Below are 21,266 nucleotides of genomic sequence, written 5' to 3'. Positions count from 1 at the left end.
CATTTTGCTATCCTCTCCTCTGATGAGAAGAAAAGTATATCTTCGAAACTCTGTGGATTTAGGACTTTTACCTCAATTTGTGTTTCATTTCATAATAGTAAATGTTTTTAACCCTAACTAATGTGTTTCTCAACATATTTTATTAAACATATGTACTTATATAATACGGCACAATCACGTTGACACACCAGTTCTCACCAGATCACCAAAGTTAAGCAACATTGAGCCTAGCTAGTACCAGATGGGTGACCATTTGGGAAGACTAGGCGCTGTATGCACCTTCTGGGAAAGTTGCGTGTGGGTCCAGCACCCTCATCCTGAAAAAAGAGCACCTTGCTAAAAAAACATCTACAAAAGTGTGGATGGCCTACGCCCCTCTAGGAGCTCAAGGCTATGGATAGATGTACTTATATATATTGCAGTGTCTAGTGAACCACTCAGCCAATTTTGGGTCTAAACATTTGAAATTTATACATAACGAGTATTCAGACATGCGGCAAGCATTTTAGTCAGTTTTGGGGCGAAATTTTGGCTGCGAAAAAGGTCAAAGTTAAAAGAGTTGACCTTTGCAGATTCTACAAAATTCCTCCACTAATTTTTGGTCTAAACACTTTAAACTAGATGTAGATAACTTCAACATGGGTAAAACTTTTATTTTGATTTGAGACAAAAATAATAAATGTTAAGGGGTCAAAGTTGGGGTCAGCGTTTTAACAAATTTACCTCTACGGTCCCTACGAAATTACTCAAATAATTTCTCAGATAATTTTTGGTCTAAACATTTGAAATCTTACATAAAGTGTATTAACATGTAGGGCAAGTTATGAACAGTACATAGGGCCCAACCAAAGCCGGGCTGAACTGCTAGTATATATATATATATATATATATATATATATATATATATATATATATATATATATATATATATCATTGTCTAATTTATAAAACTCACTATGTCTGTCTCCATATTTCAAACTATCTTTTCCGAAACAAAAATTCCCAAATTGGCCTCAAATGATCAGATTTTTACGGACCGTTGTTTTATTGGTGTTTAGCCGGTTAAAATAGTTTTTAAGGGGTCAAAAATGGGTCAAAATTAAAAAATCGTTATACATTTTATACATTCGTCTTAGTTTATTTTTAATCAGTTCATATGAGTGTCACGTTGGTACAGTGGTAACGTCACCAGCTTTGAATGTTAGTTTTGCTTTCGGTTTCGATTCTAGCTGATGGCACCCAAATACTTTTTTTTTTTTTTAAACTTTTGAAATCACGACTCTATAATAATATATACGAAGTCTGGACAAATTAAAATGTCATATTTAAGCGTTTTTTACGACCGGACAAAGCAGGGCACCCCCCCCCCTCCGCTAATTTTTTTTTTTTTTTTTTTTTTTATTCAATTTTCACCCCAAACAAGGCACAGTGCCACTTTGAAGCAGGGGGCTACTATTAGGGAATTAATTAGCGGGGTCATTATGAAGGGAGAAGAGTAGAAAGATGTTTGTTAACATTACACTTGAACTTCTGCATATCATTGCAGTTGGGAAAGCAGAATCCCGGAAGGGAGTTCCAAATACCCGCAGTTCTGGGGAAGAAACTATTGGAGTAAAAGGCTTTCTTGCACCTAGGGATCTCCACTGTAAAGGGATGAGACTTAGTAGCTTGTCGGGTTTGTCGGGGGTAGTTACGTCGGGGAGGTACAAGTGTTTGCAGTTCGTCAGAGCATTCACCATTAAAGTATTTGTAGAACAGGCAGAGGGATGCAACATCTCGTCGATGGGACAGAGGTTGAAGCCCAGATGACAGTTCAGGACCTATCAGGTTTGCGACTCTTTTTTGAACCCTGTCCAGGAGCGAGAGACAAGCAGCAGATGCACCAGCCCAGATGTGACAACAGCACTCCATACATGGGCGAATGGTTGCCTTATAGAGGTATAGGATACTGGCAGGCGTAAGTAGTTTTCTAGCACGGTAGAGGGAGCCAACCTTCCTTGCAGCAGCCTTGGCAATGCTCTCAATGTATCTATTCCAGTTCATATTCCCTGTAAACGTTAGGCCGAGGAGTTTAAAAGAAGTACTTTCAGGCAATGTGTTCTTGGCCATTGCTATTGGTGCTAGAGAAACTAAACCAACAAGTATATCATTATGTCCTGGAACACAATTGAGAGCTATAAGGCTGCCTAACATGAATTAGCTTGAGGTAAGACCAGAGTACGACGGATACTGATGCTGACTAATCATAATTTCACTACAACCTTCTCAGCCGTGTAGCTCTTCATGTTAGTCCACTTCCTTTGCATCGGAGATATCATGGGGAGGGGGGGGGTAGAATATGTGTGGCAATGCCGTGGAAATCTAAAATTGTTTTGTCATTGTGTGTATGTTCGTGTACGCATGCATGTATGTATGTGTGTGGTACGCTTTATAGATTAGAAAAATATCGATTTACTCTTCTTTATTTTTTTCTTTATTTATTTATTTTTTTTTTTCAGGCATTTTGCTGTTTTGCGCTGTAATCTCTTTACTTATGTTGCTACACCAGGTGGAATGTAAGTAAACTTATGCAAATTTATGCAAATCTGATTTCCATTAGATACACGTACTAATCAACGGAATTGGGTTGGTGTAAACTTATTGTTATGTGCGTTGACGATACAAGTCATTATTATCTGCTCGTTGTTTTGGTCCAAATTCGGTGTATTTACAGGTTTGAACAATAAAAGAAAACAACACTACAGCTTTATTTTAAAACTTTTATTGAAAAAAAATCAATTCAGGTAACTTGATTATTTAGTAGAGCTGACATCTATTCAATGTAGTCACCTTCAGCCTCAATTACTGCCTCGATACTGGTCTGGAACTGAGAGCATGCCTTTTCCACAAGGTCCGGTGAGAGCTCGCGAATACTCGGTGGATGGCTTTGGTGTTGTGGGAGGTCATGTTGGTGATGTTCTCGACGTATGACCAAACAAAGTAGTTCAGCAAGTTCAGGTCAGAGGAGGAGGGAAGCCAGTGAGAGAAGGGTACAAAGTCGTAGCACTCCTTCTGAAGCCAAGACTGCGTCTCTTTGGACTTGTGGGCCGGCGCTAAGTTTTGTTACCACACCCAGGGTCTGCCAGCATCCACCTGAATGCATCATGGAATCACCACACTCTTTAGCGTATCAACATACACTTTGGTGTTGACTTTCAAGCCGACTTCGAAAATGTGAAGTAACATGATGTGACTCTAACTTGAAACCACACCAAGGATCATAACTGTGTTTTCATCTCCCTGGGCAATCCAGCGATGCATTTTGAGGGTGCTGGCAATAATCCTATTGTCATAACTTGGATCGGTATAGAGCAAGAGTTGTACAGTGGCACATCTCCAGTCTCGCTCATTAAACATTGTGCAACTTTTAGACATAATAGAAGGCTCCTATCGCTCTTGGGATTTGTACGCAACTGGCCAATTAGTAGATGGTCTGCAAAAAAAAAAAAGAAAACCAGTTTTCATCAAACGGAAATGGAATAATGCCGTCTTTTCTAGTGTGACAATTTTAATGTTCCACCCTGTATATCGTAATCTGTAATAAGGGTATTGAGGATAAGGGTTAAAAATGTACAGTAGTAATCGTTAGTGTAAATTTGGTAAATTGGATTACTTAAGGAGAACTTGTTTACATTGGACTTGAAGACGACCATATTATAGTCAGCTGGAAAACAGACAAATGGAAGAGAGTTCCAGAGGTGTGAAGTTCTAAGAAAGAAGCTTTGTTCATGGAGTCTACGTTTACGTTTAGGCACAGATAAAGATTGGGAGAAATTATTGAGAGTGTTTTCAATCAGACAAGTGTTTCTCGTGAAAGTTTGGCGAGGTGGGAACCATAGATTGGAGCTCAGCACTTTCTATGAAAATAACGTCCATCCTTGGACATACCTGGCTCTTATATAGATAGAGAATTGCATTAGCAGTGAGATATCTACTGGATCGATAGAAGGATCCCACCATTTTTCCAGCGGCCTTAGCAACGGATTTGATGTACGTGTTCTATTTCAGATCAAGAGTAAAGGTCAAACCCAGAAGCTTGTCAAAGCATGGAGCCTCCCTTAAACGAGAGCCATTCATTTCAATTGATGCCAGATGGGGAACAGAGAATTGATGATGTAAAGATAGAAGCTTGGTTTTAGATGCATTAAAAGTAACCAGTCACTTCTTTCCCCATTGTACTACGTGCTCAAGATCAGAGGAGAGAGAATCAGAGAGAACTTGATCATTTACAGCCTTTGATGTGCTACCATACATGGTAGTGTCGTCAGCATAGATGTCTACGAATGATCTAAGGAGGTGATTTGGAAGATCATTGATGTAGATCAGGAAGACAGTTGGACTCAGGATGGATCCCTGAGGGACTCCAGTATTAATGTTATGAGCTTCTGATTTTTGCCCATCAATTACTACTCTTATCAGCCTATCAGAGAGAAATGATTTAATAATTGAGAAGACATTTCCAGCTATACCATAGCAAGAGATCTTGTGAAGTAGACCTTTATGCTATATCCTATCAAAGGTCTTTGATATGTCAAGAGCAATTGCTCTAGAAAGGAAGCCTCCATTGAGAGATTCGCTAATCCTGTGAGATATAACCGTAAGCATATCTGCTGTAGATCTAGCAGAACAGAAACCATATTGCATGTCACTAAGAAGGTTATTTTTGCTGAGATGGTTGACTACTTCTCTATTTAACACGGATTCCAGTAACTTACTCGTGATACCCAGGAGATTTATTTGTCTGTATTGGGAAGAAAAAGACCGATCATCTGAATTCTTAAATACAGGACATACTGATAAGATTTTCCCGGGGGTTGGGAAGCAATTTTCCTTAAGACAATGCTTAAACAGCTTTGTAAGTATAGGAGTTAGTTCTGGTTGAAGCTTTTTGAGCACTATAATTGGAATGCCGTCAGGGCCAGTTGCTTAACTGGAATCAAATACTTCTTTCCTCGCATGTCCAGTCAGAAGTCAGCTCTCAGTCACGTGACCGAGTTTATAAGACGTTAAACAGGCAACTCTCTCTCTCTCTCTCTTCTCTCTCTCTCTCTCTCTCTCTCTCTCTCTCTCTCTCTCTCTTCCCAGCTCTTGCTGTCAGAACACTCCTCTGTTAGAGCGCGACTTCACCTGAGCTCTTTGGCCCCGGGCTAGCATGAATACAAACAAGCCAACATGGCTATCTCAACACGCGTTACAAACACATTCTGTCTTTTTACCACAGGATTCTCTAATCTTTTGCCCTCGTTCATACATGGACACACGCTCCTACTACCAACTTCAGCACGTATCCACTGAACACATGTCTCTTTCAACATAATATGTATAATCATTAACGTCTCTAAACAGAAACTCTTTTTACGACTAAACCTTTCTCTACACAACCCGTTTCCTTATTCTTACTAACGAAGCCAATAAAGCTGTTTATTAAATGTTAGAATGAGATTTATCGTCTTCCATTTTTGTATTTTTGACGTGATAGACATCTTATTGTATAGTATTTCACTGATATTTGTCACAAAATTAAATTTTTATGTCACAAAATTAAATTGTAATGCCAAAAAATTAAATTTTTATGTCACAAAATACAATTATTATGTCACAAAATTAAATTATGTCACAAAATTAAATTGTTACGTCACAAATGTAAATTATTATGTCACAAAATTAAATTGTTATGTCACAAAATTAAATTGTTATGTCACAAAATTAAATTATTATGTCACAAAATTAAATTGTTATGTCACAAAATTAAATTGTTATGTCACAAAATTAAACTGTTATGTCACAAAATTAAGTTATAATGTCACAAAATTAAATTTTTATGTCACAAAATTAAATTATTATGTCACAAAATTAAATTGTTATGCCACAAAATTAAATTATTATGTCACACAATTAAATTGTTATGTCACAAAATTAAGTTATTATGTCACAAAATTAAGTTATTATGTCACAAAATTAAATTATTTTGCCACAAAATTAAATTATTATGTCACAAAATTAAATTGTTATGTCACAAAATTAAATTGTTATGTCACAAGATTAAATTGTTATGTCACAAACTCAAATTATTATGTTACAAAGAAAAAAATAAGGTGGATAGATTCCTTATTTTTATTAACGAAGATAATCTTTTATGGCAACTCCTTTATAACGCCATGTGTATATTCTTGTGGAAGTCTTTTTGCAAAGACTGAATGCATACCTGAAATTGGGTGCGACTTCTTTTCTCTGGGTGGTTCTCCATTTCTCGATGATGACTTCTTCCTGTTGGATTCTCGCTCTGAAGAGTGGCAGATCTCGTCTTGATGTTTAAAGCAGATCAAACAACACGCTACACAGATCGCAGCATATATAAAAGAATCTTAATTATTTTATTTTACAAAAATATTCACAATATTTTACAATTAAAAAAAGACAATTAATAACCATTAAACTTTTAACCCTTAAACTCAATTCATAACCCTTAAACCCAATTCATAACCCTTAAACTCAATTCATAACCCTTAAACTCAATTCATAGCCATTAAACTTTTAACCATTAAACTTTTTAAGAACTTAACTAATCTTAACTAACTGCTGGAGAAGAGGGGGTGCCCCGCTTTTCAGAGAGGAAAAATTATGCCTGCTCACCTCGTGCTTGCCTGCTGAAAAAGACAATGAGTCGTGGCGAATTGCATTGTTGTCCTTTCCCCGTATCCCTCCCTGAGTGACAAATCACCTCCCAGCTATGGGAACGGCGACAACAAATTGTAAAATATATAACTATGAGTATAGTTACTTAGTCTTTTATAAAGAGTAAATTAGGTGTAGTTTCTTCTTCGAGTGCTTCTCCATTCCTCAATGATGACTTCTTCCTGTTAGATTCTGGCTGGAAAGCCGGAAGACTAAGTCTTGATGTTTAAAGCAGGTTAAAGAATACGCAACACAGATTGTAATATATATAAGAGAATCTTACATATTTTATTTTTACAAAAGATATTCACAATATATTATTAAGTTGGTGCAAAAATAATGTCGTTTTTTTTCGCGCGTGTGTGTGTGTATATATATATATATATATATATATATATATATATATATATATATATATATATATATATATATATATATTATTTTTTTACTATAATAATTAAATACCCACAGACACTAGTGTTTCATCCTTTCGGGATTCTTCAGTGCAGGGTGTCACGATTACTACCAGTCGAACGATTTGAACCCCGCGACACGAGACATCTCTGGCTCGATTAGCGGAGGCCGTATCCATTCAGCTACTATTAACCATGTGAAATAGCGTTGAATTTTAAACATTTTAATTTAAATGTTCATTACGTCAGGCAGACAGTGATCAAATCGTTATATATATATATATATATATCTGATGAAAAGCGACATTGTTTTTGCACCAACCTAATACAATAAAAACGATTAACAACTCATAACAATTAAACTTTAAAAAAAAAAGTTAACTAACCCTAACTACTTATCGTATTAGGCGAGAGGGGGTGCCCCCCCCTCTTTTACAGAGAGACAAAAATATGCTTCCTTACCCTATGGTTGTCACCGACGAAAGAGAGCAAGTTCTCGCGAATTGCATTATTGTCCCCTTCCCCTGTATCCTTCCGCGAGTGACCAAATTACCTCCCGGCGATGGATGGGGGGGGGGGACAACATATAAGAATCAAATACGTCATAAGATGACGTACTGTTGCCACATCTGGGGAGGTGCCGCAAAGAGTATATTTTCCTGCCCTGACAGGGTACAAAACTGTCTCGGAAATCTAGTGGATGAGTACCTCTCTCTGACAGAAGAGACCTTGCAAGTCTATCTTTGCTCTATCGTTATTTTCATAACAGATGCTCGACTGAGCTCCTATCTATGGTCCCCCTCCTTTCTGTAGAACATTCGCAGCAGACACTCGTCTGTCTACAACAACTGCCAACAATTTACTTTCTTATCAATCTGTGCCTAAAAGTAAACGTTTCTTTCCAAGAACTACCCGTCTGTGGAACACAATACTGCAAGACTGCTTCTCAGCTGACTACAGCATGGCCACTTTCAAGTCTAATGTAAACAAGTTCCTGCTGAGCCGTCCTTGTAAATAAACAAACACTGTCCAAGTTCCACCATAACCGATCATCGTGGTGTTATCTCACCTGATACTAATCAATCATTATCCTCGAGTGGCTCTTAGGCCTTAATAAGTGGCAAAAATGTAGTAAAAAAAAAAAAACTCCTTAAGTGTAATTCTTTGTATCTCTTGAACTTGGTTCACCGGGTATATTTACCAGGTACTTTTTTAAATTCTTTTTCACAAGTTCGGTTGCTCCTATGATTACTGGAATAAAGGAGATCTTCCTAAGATTCCAGTTTCTTTTTAGATCGTACATAAAACCTTGGTATTTCGTTATCTTTTCCCTCTCAGTTCTATTTAACCCGGCACCATTGGTAACACTAAGTTCTAAGATTGTTTCTTTTTCCTTCTTATCAATCTGTGCCTAAAAGTAAATGCTTCTTTCCTAGAACTACCTGTGTAGGGACCCCAATACTGCAAGATTGCTTCTCAACTGACTATAGCACGGCCACTTTCAAGCCTAATGTAAACAAGTTCTTAAATAAACAAATACTACCCAAGTTTCATCATTACTGATCATAACAGTGTTGTCTTGCGGGCCACCTGACATTCATTAATCCTTATCCTCGAGTAGTCTTTAGAACTTGATAAGTCTAGAAGTGGACGCCATTTTGAGTTTCAGAACAGTTTCAGATGGTTTGCTGTTCCACACAAGTCCTGGGAGGTGACTTGTTTGTAGTAGACAGTTCCACAGAACAAAATATTCTTACCGTGTCGAAACCCGGGAAAGAACATGTGAAATTGCTCCAGAAAAGGTTTAATATTTATGAAGCAATTCTGGTTTCTGATTGGTTTGTAGCAGAACGTGAATTATTTGATTCGTCAGTTTTTAGCAGCATCGTTTATAAATAGAATCGTCCGACTGTGTGGGATCATACCCCATTATAAACCTTTTATGATGGGATGTATCTCCTAGCGGCTTCGGCTGCGAGGAGACAGGGTAGCACCAGTCAAGGATTCGTCACTTGATACTCAGCCCAACAGGTGAGGGGCTGGGAACCGGCCCAGCACCTGTTGGACTGAGGTACACCGCCTGGGTAATACCTAGGAGGTCCACCCTCCCAGGCCATGCCACCGAGCTTTCCGGTGGGGCAAGTTTATTGCTTGCTGCCTGAGGCGCCCCGACCGGGGAATGCCGACGGGGTTACTCAGGCAATTTTTAAAATTGCAGGAGTGCCCCTCCTTTAGGGGAGCCTGCAGGTATCCCACTTTCCAGGCCTTGTGCCAAATATTGCCGATGTGGGCGGCAATTAAATATATACCCCATTATAAGCCCAAAATATTGCAACAATAAAAAACTTATTTCTTTCTAACAAGAATGCAATTTCTTATTAATTCCAGGTGGAAAAAAGATCTTCTGTTACTACAGCAGTTCTTCCAATTCCCGTCCAGGTGTCGGAAAATTCTGGCCGGAGCATATCGACCCGTTCCTCTGCACGCATCTGATATTTGCTTTCGTCGACATATCAGAGGACGGACGCGAGTTGAAACCAAACAATTGGAATGATCTCGGACCTGACGGTAAGTTGGCATTTTTATATGACTAGCCGTCCCAAGATTGGGTAAAATTAATTCGTTGAACGAAACAGACTTGCACCAGTTTTATGTCTACTTACAAAGATCAAAATTAAGATATAATGATACTAAACCTCACGTCTGGAATCCTTATTCCAATTTTGATTAAAATTAGAAAACATCTAAAATTGAAGGAGTCTTAAGAAATATGGTCTAATGAATTTGAATCAAATCTCTATCTCTATCTCGACTCTGTGTGTGTGTGTGTATGTGTGAGTGTGTGTATGTGTGTGAGTGTGTGTGTGTATGTGTGAGTGTGTGTATGTGTGTGAGTGTGTGTGTGTGTGTGAATGTGTGTGTATGTGTGTGTTAATGTGTGATTGTGTGTATTTGTGTGTATGAGTGTGTGTGTATGTGTTGAGTGTGTATGTCTGTGTATGTGTATGTGTGTGAGTGTGTGTGTATGTGTATGTGTGTATGTGTGTGTGAGTGTGTATGAGTGTGAGTGTGTGTGTGAGTGTGTGTGTATGTGTGAGTGTATGTGTGAGTGTGTGTGTGAGTTCGTTCCCTGTGGACTCGAAAACGACTGGGTTTCATATAATGCGATTGGCAGTGTTCTTAGATAGGTTTTTGATAAGTATCGACAATCAAAAAAGTCCAACAAAAGAAGGAACATGATTTTGACCAAAGTTAACACCTTACACAGCCTAACGTCACAAGTACATTTGAGAAGTTTTATTACCATACAAGCAGAAAGGTTCTTTGATATGACAGGGGCACATTTGAAATGAATGTTTCTGTTTAATGCACAATTGAACCATGATACTTGACATTTACATTTTAAACTTTAATTCAAGCCATTATAGATAAAAGTAATTTTATAAAATCAACAGTAGGTTCTCTACAGTGCAATGTAGACTACATGTATTGTGGACTAAGTCATTGATGGGCGGCATGCATAGCCTCCTCCAGGTGCAGCGCAATGGGACTCCAACTAGAGCAGGCAGTCAATCGATTTGATTAAAAAATGGGCGATTTCACTGATTTCAACGACAATAAATATAGGGGAGTGTGGAACATTCGTCGATTATCATTCAATCTCAGGCAACGTTGGGTGTCCCTGCTAGTTTAATGTAAATCTGTAAGGTTGTGAGCATGTTATGCCTCCAAAAGAAAACACTTAAAATACTCCAGAAAAACTTAAATTTCAGGAATATTTATTAATTGATGTCTGAATATTGTTAAAATTTCATGAGAAATGGATGTTTCTTAATTTGCATGAATTAAATTAAATATAGCCCACATTGTGCACCGTTAGGCGTACCAGCTCTGTCCCAAAATTTATAATGATCGGTTAAGTAAGTTAGGTTCAGTTTGGTTTGGTTTGGTTTTAAAGGCCATACCAACGCTTTTTGTGTTTGTTAATGCCAAATTCATTAATTTTGGTCTTTGTGTTCCAAGTTCTTTATGTCTTTAAATATTTATTTATCGTGTTTGGTTTAGTTGTTTTGTAGAGGAAAATTGTCGTGTTTTGTTTTTAACTTTGCAGAACATGATTGAGTTTTGCAAAAGGAAAAGAAAAAAACCAATAACATCATAAGTTTGATGCATTTTAGGTCAGGAAACCGGTATCTTCAGACAGTCTGATCTAGTAGCAGCAGATTGACGATAGTGGTTCCATGTCTATGATAGCACATACTTTTTCAGGGTCAGGGTCCCTTTGTTATATACCTGGGTGGGGAAGGTGTATATATTCTTGTGTGATTTCCATATAATTAATACATGGCCGTGATCGTCGGTCTTTGTGTGTGCACATGTGTGTATATAGTTATGAGTGTGTGTGTGTGTGTGTGTGTGTGTGTGTGTGTGTGTGTGTCACATATATACAGACTATAAGGAGATCTTACAACACATACCTTTTCTTCTTTCCTTGGCCACTGCCCCTCATGACGATTCATGCGGGGCTCCCAAAACAACGATATTATTGTTTGGAGACGGTCGTGTCCTTTATTTATTTTAAGGTGCATATGTGGGGTGGTAAAATCCTATTAACCGGTTCGCACTCAAAATGCACTGATCTGCCTCGTGACCCATGCTAGCATGCAGGTGCAACTCGTCATCAATAGAAGTCAATGAGTTTGAAGCCAGTCAGTTATAACCTTTCGACCTCTCTGCACTTAACTTGAACACAAGCAAGTTGGTTGAAGCTTGTACCATATTAACCACGTTATTGACATACAACATCTTGTTCACAATACGACTGAAAAATTTCAAGTAGTTTGCTAAAGATCTTTCCTCACACAGTCAGATAGACATGGCTACTTCTTATATATATATATATATATATATATATATATATATATATATATATATATATATATATATATATATATATATATATATCATGATGCAACAATTATCAAAATGTGTTTTTTTGGGGGGGGGGTTCTACTTAAAACTAGATAGATTTTAACTCCAAAACTTCCATCATTGGATAATTTTTTTAAAAATATATATATTATCGCCTATATACTATTATTAATCACCTTCTCGAAGAATCTGTCCTTTGCCTAAATCTCAAAGATTACCCACTTTAACACTAATTCTATTTTGAAAAATCCACCCACCCACCCAAAAATAATAATAGAAATAAACCCAAAAGAAAAAATATATTGTAAAATCGGCAAATAATCAAAAAAAAGTTTTTTTCAAGTTTTTTAATATTCAGAGCAAACGAAAAACAACAAAATCTCAATTATGATTGACAGTGTCATATGGAGCTGATTGCTGTTTGAGATCCTCTGAGAAGAAAGTAAAATGGTTACCTGTGCCATCTCCTCAAATGATTTCAAAACGTTATTCTATATTTTCTTAATCATGAAAATATAAAATAATATATAGTGAGGGGACGATTCCAATATTTTTTTACCGATTCCGATATAATTACTGATTCTGATTCTTTATAAATCTCTTTAATTTACCTATAAAATGGGTATTTTGTCCTGATTAGGTGTAAAAACACATCTTAAATGTGTACATATTTTCTCAAACGTAACAACACACTTGTGAGGGGATGGTCTATGAATTTTAGTTTGACTGGAAGTTTAAAATCAATAAATATTGACATTTGATGAACTTTTATTACCACACAAACCGAAATTATTACTACTAGCAGTGGAAGATTTTTTTTAAACCAAAATCAAATAAGAAAAAGTAATTAAACAAATCGTTTTGGCCATCGGAAAATAGACACACATTTTTCCGATTCCAATACTCAAAAGAATTCCGAATTTTTTATTCCTGATTCCGATTCCAATTAATCGTCCCAACACTAATAATATAACCCTTACCCTGAAAAGTATAAAATAATACTGTGATAATATTGTGTCAGGTATTAATCTCAAAATAGACCCTCTTGAATGTTAACCCTAACTTTAACCTTTGGAATGCTATTGTAATTGTTAGATTTTGTCGTACTTATTAAAAACTAGCAGTATGGCCCGACGTTGCCCGGGATTAAATGATGATCAATGAATGCTTCACACTCCTATATTTTTATTGTCATCAAAATCTACGAAATAGCCCATTTTTCAATCTAATCGATTGATGCCTGCTCTAATTGGAGACCTTTTACGATGCATCTAAAGGAAGCTTACATGCCTCTTGCAATGACTAAGTCAAAAATATATTGTAGTCTACATTGAACTGTAGAGAACCTACTGCTGATTTTATAAAATTATTTTTATATATAATGGCTTGAATCAAAGTTTAAAATGCAAAAATCAAGTATCATGGTTCAATTGTGCTTTAAACAGAAACATTAATTTCGAACGCGCCTCTGTCATATCAAAGAACTTACTGTTGATTTTATATGCCTGGCATTACTGGTTGTGTGGTGATAATGACTTGATTTAGAGTTTAAAATAAAAAAATTAAGTATTATTGTGAAATTGTGCTTTAAACAGAAATATTTATTTCAAACGCGCCCCTGTCATATCAAAGAACCTACTGTTGATTTTATATGTTGGTCCTTTCAGCTTGTATGGTAATAAAACTTCTCAAATGCACTTGTGATGTTAGGCTGTGTAAGGGCGTTAACTATGGTAAAAATTGTCTGTTCCTTCTTTCATTGGATTATTTCGATTATCAATTATCGATTCTTATCAAAGACATTCTGACACAAAACCTATCTAAGAAGACTGCCAGGCACATAAAGCACTTTTGCGGGAAATTTCATAAAAATCGACCAAACCGTTTTCGAGTCCATAGGGAACGAATTCACAGGCACACAAATACACAAAGTTCCTTTTATATAATAGTAGATAGAGATATAACCCTAACCCTGAAAAGTATAAAATAATATCTCGATGCGTTAGGTATTAATCTCAAATTAGACCCTATTGAATGCTAAACCTAACCCTAACCTTTTGAATGCCATTGTAATTGTTAGATTTTGTCATACTTATTAAAAATCATAAATTTCTAAATATTTAACTATAAAGTGTTTCTTTTTTTTTTTTTTTTTTTTGTGTGCCCACATTACCATAAACACACATCTTAAATGTGCATATATTTTCTCAGACGTAAAAACACACTTGTGAAGGGGTGGGGTCGATAAATTTTAGCTTTACTTGATGTTTAAAAATCAATAAATATTTATTATTTTATTATTACTCCCAGCGGTGGAAGATTTTTCTAAAACCAAAATCAAATAAAAAAGATAATTAAAGAAATTGCTCGCGACATAAGAAAATTGGCACACATTTTTCCGATTCCGATACCAATTCTGATGCCTCAAGAAAGTTCTGCTTTTTTCGATTCCTGATTCTGATTCTGATTAATCGTCCCAACGCTAATAATATAATAGTAACCATGAAAAGTATAAAATAATATGTCGATAATATTGCGTTTGGTAATAATCTTTTTTTTTCTTTTGTTTTTTTTCAATTTTCACCCCAAACAAGGCACAGTGCCACTTTGAAGCAGGGGGCTACTATTAGGGACTTAATTAGTGGGGTCATTATGAAGGGAGATGAGTAGAAAGATGTTTGTTAACATTACACTTGAACTTCTGCATATCATTGCAGTTGGGAAAGCAGAATCCCGGAAGGGAGTTCCAAAGACCCGCAGTTCTGGGGAAGAAACTATTGGAGTAAAAGGCTTTCTTGCACCTAGGGATCTCTACTGTAAACGGATGAGACTTAGTAGCTTGTCGGGTTTGTCGGGGGTAGTTACGTCGGGGAGGTACAAGTGTTTGCAGTTCGTCAGAACATTACACCATTAAAGTATTTGTAGAACAGGCAGAGGGATGCAACATCTCGTCGATGGGACAGAGGCTGAAGCCTAGATGACAGTTCATGACCTAATAGACCCTCTTGAATGCTAACCCTATGTAGTAGTAATTCTTCTAATGCACTTACCTCCAAAAGACTGTTCTGTTTGCTGTCAACACACAGGGGTTGAGAGAGGAAGAAGAGTAAGAAGAAGAAGCGGTAGACATGGATGGTTTTATGAGAAAGAGGGCGAGACTAACCGCGAGAATTCCTGAGATTTGAGAGGAATAAAAGACCGAACTCGAACGGATAGCCAACTGTACTTTTGCTCAAGCCGAGAAAACGGTGAGAGGAGAGAAAAGTCCCTCCCTAAAGAAAGTTCCGGCTCGAAGTAAGAAAGAAAGTGAGGCTGAAGTACCCAGCAGTTTTCAAGTCATTTCGGCACGTGACGACATGACGTATGTCTGCACTGCATCTGTGAACTTGGTCAGGTTGGACCAGATCCAAATTATTCACTAACAAAGCGGTCATCTCGGACACCTTGATGCCACATGTCCTTGCTTCCTGCATCGGTAACGGTATATCTCTGGAAGAACATTGCCTGTTTTGCCCCCAGAAAGTGAGGCTGAAGTACCCAGCAGTTTTCACCCTAACTTGAACCTTTTGAAGGCTATTGTAATTGTTAGATTTTGCCATGCTAATTGTCCCAACATTAATAATATAACCCTAACCCTGAAAAGTATAAAATATCTAGATAATATTGCGTTTGATATTAATCTCAAAATAGACCCTCTTGATTGCTAACACTAACCTCTTGAATACTATTGTAATTGTTAGATTTATTTTCTCATACTTATTAAAGATCTTATTTGTTCGATTCACAGGATTGTACAAAAGGACAATGAGCCTTAAAAATCTGAATCCAATTTCAAGTAGTTTGCTAAAGATCTTTCCTCACACAGTCAGACAAACATGGCTACTTCTTATTTATATATATATATATATATATATATATATATATATATATATATATATATATATATATATATATATATCATGATGCAACAATTATCAAAATGTGTTGGGGGGGGGGTTCTACTTAAAACTAAATAGATTTTAACTCCAAAACTTCCATCATTGGATAATTTTTAAAAAATATATATATATTATCGCCTATATACAATTATTAATCACCTTCTCGAAGAATCTGTCCTTTGCTTAGATCTCAAAGATTACCCACTTTAACACTAATTCTATTTTGAAAAATCCACCCACCCACCCAAAAATAATAATAAAAATAAACCCAAAAGAAAAAATATATTGTAAAATCGGCAAATAATCACAAAAAAAAAGTTTTTTTCAAGTTTTTTTAATATTCAGAGCAAACCAAAAACAACAAAATCTCAATTATGATTGACAGTGTCATATGGAGCTGATTGCTGTTTGAGATCCTCTGAGAAGAAAGTAAAATGGTTACCTGTGCCATCTCCTCAAATGATTTCAAAACGTTATTCTATATTTTCTTAATCATGAAAATATAAAATAATATATAGTGAGGGGACGATTCCAATATTTTTTTACTGATTCCGATATAATTACTGATTCTGATTCTTTATAAATCTCTTTAATTTACCTATAAAATGGGTATTTTGTCCTGATTACAGGTGTAAAAACACATCTTAAATGTGTACATATTTTCTCAAACGTAACAACACACTTGTGAGGGGATGGTCTATGAATTTTAGTTTGACTGGAAGTTTAAAATCAATAAATATTGACATTTGATGAAGTTTTATTACCACACAAACCGAAATTATTACTACAATAGTGGCTTGAATCAAAGTTTAAAATATAAAAAATCAAATATCATGCTTCAATTGTGCTTTAAATAGAAACATTCATTTCGAATGCGCCCCTGTCATATCAAAGAACCTACTACTGATTTTATATGTTGGGTCTTTCGGCTAGTATGGTGATAAAGCTTCCCAAATGCACTTGTGATGTAAGGCTGTGTAAGGGCGTTAACTATGGTAAAAATCGTCTGTTCCTTTTCTCATTGGATTATTTCGATTATCAATTACCGATTCTTATCAAAGACATTCTGACACAAAACCTATCTAAGAACACTGCCAGGCACATAAAGCACTTTTGCGGGAAATTTCATAAAAATCGACCAAACCGTTTTCGAGTCCATAGGGAACGAATTCACAGGCACACAAATACACAAAGTTCCTTTTATATAATAGTAGATAGAGATATAACCCTAACCCTGAAAAGTATAAAATAATATCTCGATGCGTTAGGTATTAATCTCAAATTAGACCCTATTGAATGCTAAACCTAACCCTAACCTTTTGAATGCCATTGTAATTGTTAGATTTTGTCATACTTATTAAAAATCATAAATTTCTAAATATTTAACTATAAAGTGTTTCTTTTTTTTTTTTTTTTTTTGTGTGCCCACATTACCATAAACACACATCTTAAATGTGCATATATTTTCTCAGACGTAAAAACACACTTGTGAAGGGGTGGGGTCGATAAATTTTAGCTTTACTTGATGTTTAAAAATCAATAAATATTTATTATTTTATTATTACTCCCAGCGGTGGAAGATTTTTCTAAAACCAAAATCAAATAAAAAAGATAATTAAAGAAATTGCTCGCGACATAAGAAAATTGGCACACATTTTTCCGATTCCGATACCAATTCTGATGCCTCAAGAAAGTTCTGCTTTTTTCGATTCCTGATTCTGATTCTGATTAATCGTCCCAACGCTAATAATATAATAGTAACCATGAAAAGTATAAAATAATATGTCGATAATATTGCGTTTGGTAATAATCTTTTTTTTTCTTTTTTTTTTTTTCAATTTTCACCCCAAACAAGGCACAGTGCCACTTTGAAGCAGGGGGCTACTATTAGGGACTTAATTAGTGGGGTCATTATGAAGGGAGATGAGTAGAAAGATGTTTGTTAACATTACACTTGAACTTCTGCATATCATTGCAGTTGGGAAAGCAGAATCCCGGAAGGGAGTTCCAAAGACGCGCAGTTCTGGGGAAGAAACTATTGGAGTAAAAGGCTTTCTTGCACCTAGGGATCTCTACTGTAAACGGATGAGACTTAGTAGCTTGTCGGGTTTGTCGGGGGTAGTTACGTCGGGGAGGTACAAGTGTTTGCAGTTCGTCAGAACATTACACCATTAAAGTATTTGTAGAACAGGCAGAGGGATGCAATATCTCGTCGATGGGACAGAGGCTGAAGCCTAGATGACAGTTCATGACCTAATAGACCCTCTTGAATGCTAACCCTATGTAGTAGTAATTCTTCTAATGCACTTACCTCCAAAAGACTGTTCTGTTTGCTGTCAACACACAGGGGTTGAGAGAGGAAGAAGAGTAAGAAGAAGAAGCGGTAGACATGGATGGTTTTATGAGAAAGAGGGCGAGACTAACCGCGAGAATTCCTGAGATTTGAGAGGAATAAAAGACCGAACTCGAACGGATAGCCAACTGTACTTTTGCTCAAGCCAAGAAAACGGTGAGAGGAGAGAAAAGTCCCTCCCTAAAGAAAGTTCCGGCTCGAAGTAAGAAAGAAAGTGAGGCTGGAGTACCCAGCAGATTTCAATTTATTTCGGCACGTGACGACATGAGGTATGTCTGCACTGCATCTGTGAACTTGGTCAGGTTGGACCAGATCCAAATTATTTACTAACAAAGCGGTCATCCCGGACACCTTGATGCCACATGTCCTTGCTTCTTGCATCGGTAACAGTATATCTCTGGAAGCACATTGCCTGTTTTGCCCCCAGAAAATGAGGCTGAAGTACCCAGCAGTTTTCACCCTAGCTTGAACCTTTTGAAGGCTATTGTAATTGTTAGATTTTGCCATGCTAATTGTCCCAACATTCATAATATAACCCTAACCCTGAAAAGTATAAAATATCTAGATAATATTGCGTTTGATATTAATCTCAAAATAGACCCTCTTGATTGCTAACACTAACCACTTGAATACTATTGTAATTGTTAGATTTATTTTCTCATACTTATTAAAAATCTTATTTGTTCAATTCACAGGATTGTACAAAAGGACAATGAGCCTTAAAAATCTGAATCCGAAACTGAAGATCCTTTTAGCTGTTGGTGGATGGAAGATAGGCTCGAAACCGTTCCTATCTGTTATTAAAAATCAGGAAGTCATGAAGACCTGGGTGAAGAACGTTGTCAAATATCTACGGCAGTAAGTACCATATTTTTAGGGGTGGTGGGAAGGATAATATTTTTTCATGTGCCTAGCTACACAACCACAGAAATGCATTTTCCTTTTTCCATCTCTGGACTAAAAACCAAACAGAACTTCCATGAACAAAGTTTCTTTCCTGGAAAATCCCTTTTATAGAACAAGATACCACAAATCTGCTTCCCAACCAATTACAGAATGGTCTTACACTTCTGAATTTTTGAGATGAGGATTGATAATTTGTAGTATTCAGATTATTCGGACTATTGTTTTCATCTTCAGTGTTGTTTGTACAATGTTTTGGCCGATTTAACCTCCGATATTGGAAATACCAAATGAGTGACCATTTGGGAAGATGAGGCATTGTATGTACCGCGCCGAGTTGTAGAAATTTCCAGGTTGGTATCTGGAGGCATGTTTAACTCATGAGGAGAGATGCACCCCGCCCCCGAATCAAGACGGAAAGCAACGGAGAAACTACCGTCTTTACTTGCCTTCCCGAGATTACCACGGTTCTACAATTTTGAGAGCTGTGGTCGCCGACGCCGTTAAAATAGCAGGGCCGCTGCATGCATGCAGATCTTCAAATATTTTTTCCTGATATTTGGTTTGGTTTGGTTTGGTTTGGCTGTTTTGGAGAGGAAAATTGTTTTTGGTTTTTGACCTTGCATAACGTGATTGAGGTTTGTAAAGGGAAAGTCGAAAACAAAAAAAAAAACAATAGCATAAATGTTTGGTGCATTTTAGGTCAGGAAGTCAATATCTTCAGACAGCCTGATCTGGTAGCATCATGATTGTTTGATTGATCGTTTCATTGTTTGATTGTTTGATTGTTTGATTGATTGTTTAATCGTTTGATCGTTTGATCGATCGTTTCATTGTTTGATCGTTTGATTGATTGATTGTTTAATCGTTTGATCGTTTAGATTGATTATTTGATTCTTTGTGATTTTTTGAATTGATTGTCTGATTGTTTGATTGATTATTTGATTGTTTGATTATTTAATCGTTTGTTTGATTGCTTGATTAATTATTTTTATTGTTTGATCGTTTGATTTTTTTGATTGATTAGTTGATTTTTTGATTGATTGTTTGATTTATCGTTTGATTGTTTGGTTACTTGTTTTTTGATTGTTTAATTGATTGTTTAATTCTTTGATTGAGTGTGTTAAAATTACTACTGTCACTACTAATTAAGTTGAAATATTAAGGAAAATCCTTGAATGCGGAAACCAACTACTACTTATCTGCATGTTTATAATATTTTTTCGACACCGTGTAGGATGAGGAAGAAAAAAGTATAAAAATATGTGTAGCAAAATTATTTGAGAATACCTGTCTCTTTTGTAATTAATTTTTTTACAGCTTCTCCACAATTTTAATTGTTGTCGCGTAAGTTGACTGGTCTTAGATGTTCCAGGAGAGGGAGGGCTGGATTGGGAATTTTGGGGGCAAGGTCCTCAGGTTCATTTCTAGGTTTGTTTTTTTGTTTATTATCCAACTGACAATCCCGTTAGCCCTCATCCTCGAGGGGCGTTTGATCTTTGTAGCAATCACACTGATACACACGTTAGATCACCAAAGTTAAGCTACATTAAGCCTGGCCAGTATCAGATGGGTGACATTTTAGAATACTAGATACTGTATGTATTTAGGTAAGCAGGTATGTATTAGGTTCTTACAGGATTTTTAATTTTGATTTCAAATGATGTATTTTCAAATAAGGTTTTGTTATAATACCTTTACTTTATATATTATTTTAAAGAGCGTTTTCTGCTCTATCTAATCGTTTAAATTACAATCGTTTTAAAACAATTATCTATTCTTTACAGATCATTGAATACACAATGGAAAAAAGCAAATTCGCACAATTTTCTTATTTCAATTTAAGCTAGGCTGAAAAGCTGCTGAAACAGCTTGCAATATCAACGAAGCGTTTGACAAAAGAGCCACTACTGAACGCACAGCATAATGGTGGTTTAAGCAATTTTGTGATGACGACAAGAGTCCTGAAGATGATGTGTGTAGTGACCGGCCATCAGATGTTGATAACGATCA

At 36.3% G+C, this 21,266-nt stretch overlaps 1 protein-coding gene and 1 pseudogene across 1 annotated transcript in view; both read left to right on the top strand.

Annotated features, from left to right (window-relative positions):
• LOC145260654 (chitinase-3-like protein 1) overlaps nt 1-21,266 on the top strand; it is a 69,945-nt gene that overhangs the window by 9,580 nt on the left and 39,099 nt on the right. The window contains exons 2-4 of the mRNA XM_080118991.1: nt 2,499-2,555; nt 9,516-9,695; nt 19,046-19,208. Coding sequence (XP_079975117.1) covers nt 2,499-2,555; nt 9,516-9,695; nt 19,046-19,208 — 400 coding nt within the window. The remainder of the gene's footprint in view (nt 1-2,498; nt 2,556-9,515; nt 9,696-19,045; nt 19,209-21,266) is intronic.
• Nucleotides 162-278, top strand: LOC145260776 (5S ribosomal RNA; annotated as a pseudogene).

This window comes from Euprymna scolopes, chromosome 36, assembly GCF_053919585.1.
Source record: "Euprymna scolopes isolate OS-2025 chromosome 36, ASM5391958v1, whole genome shotgun sequence".
NCBI lineage: Eukaryota > Metazoa > Mollusca > Cephalopoda > Sepiida > Sepiolidae > Euprymna > Euprymna scolopes.
The sequence above is the reverse complement of the archived record's forward strand: the minus strand, read 5'-3'. Positions and strand labels throughout refer to the sequence as shown.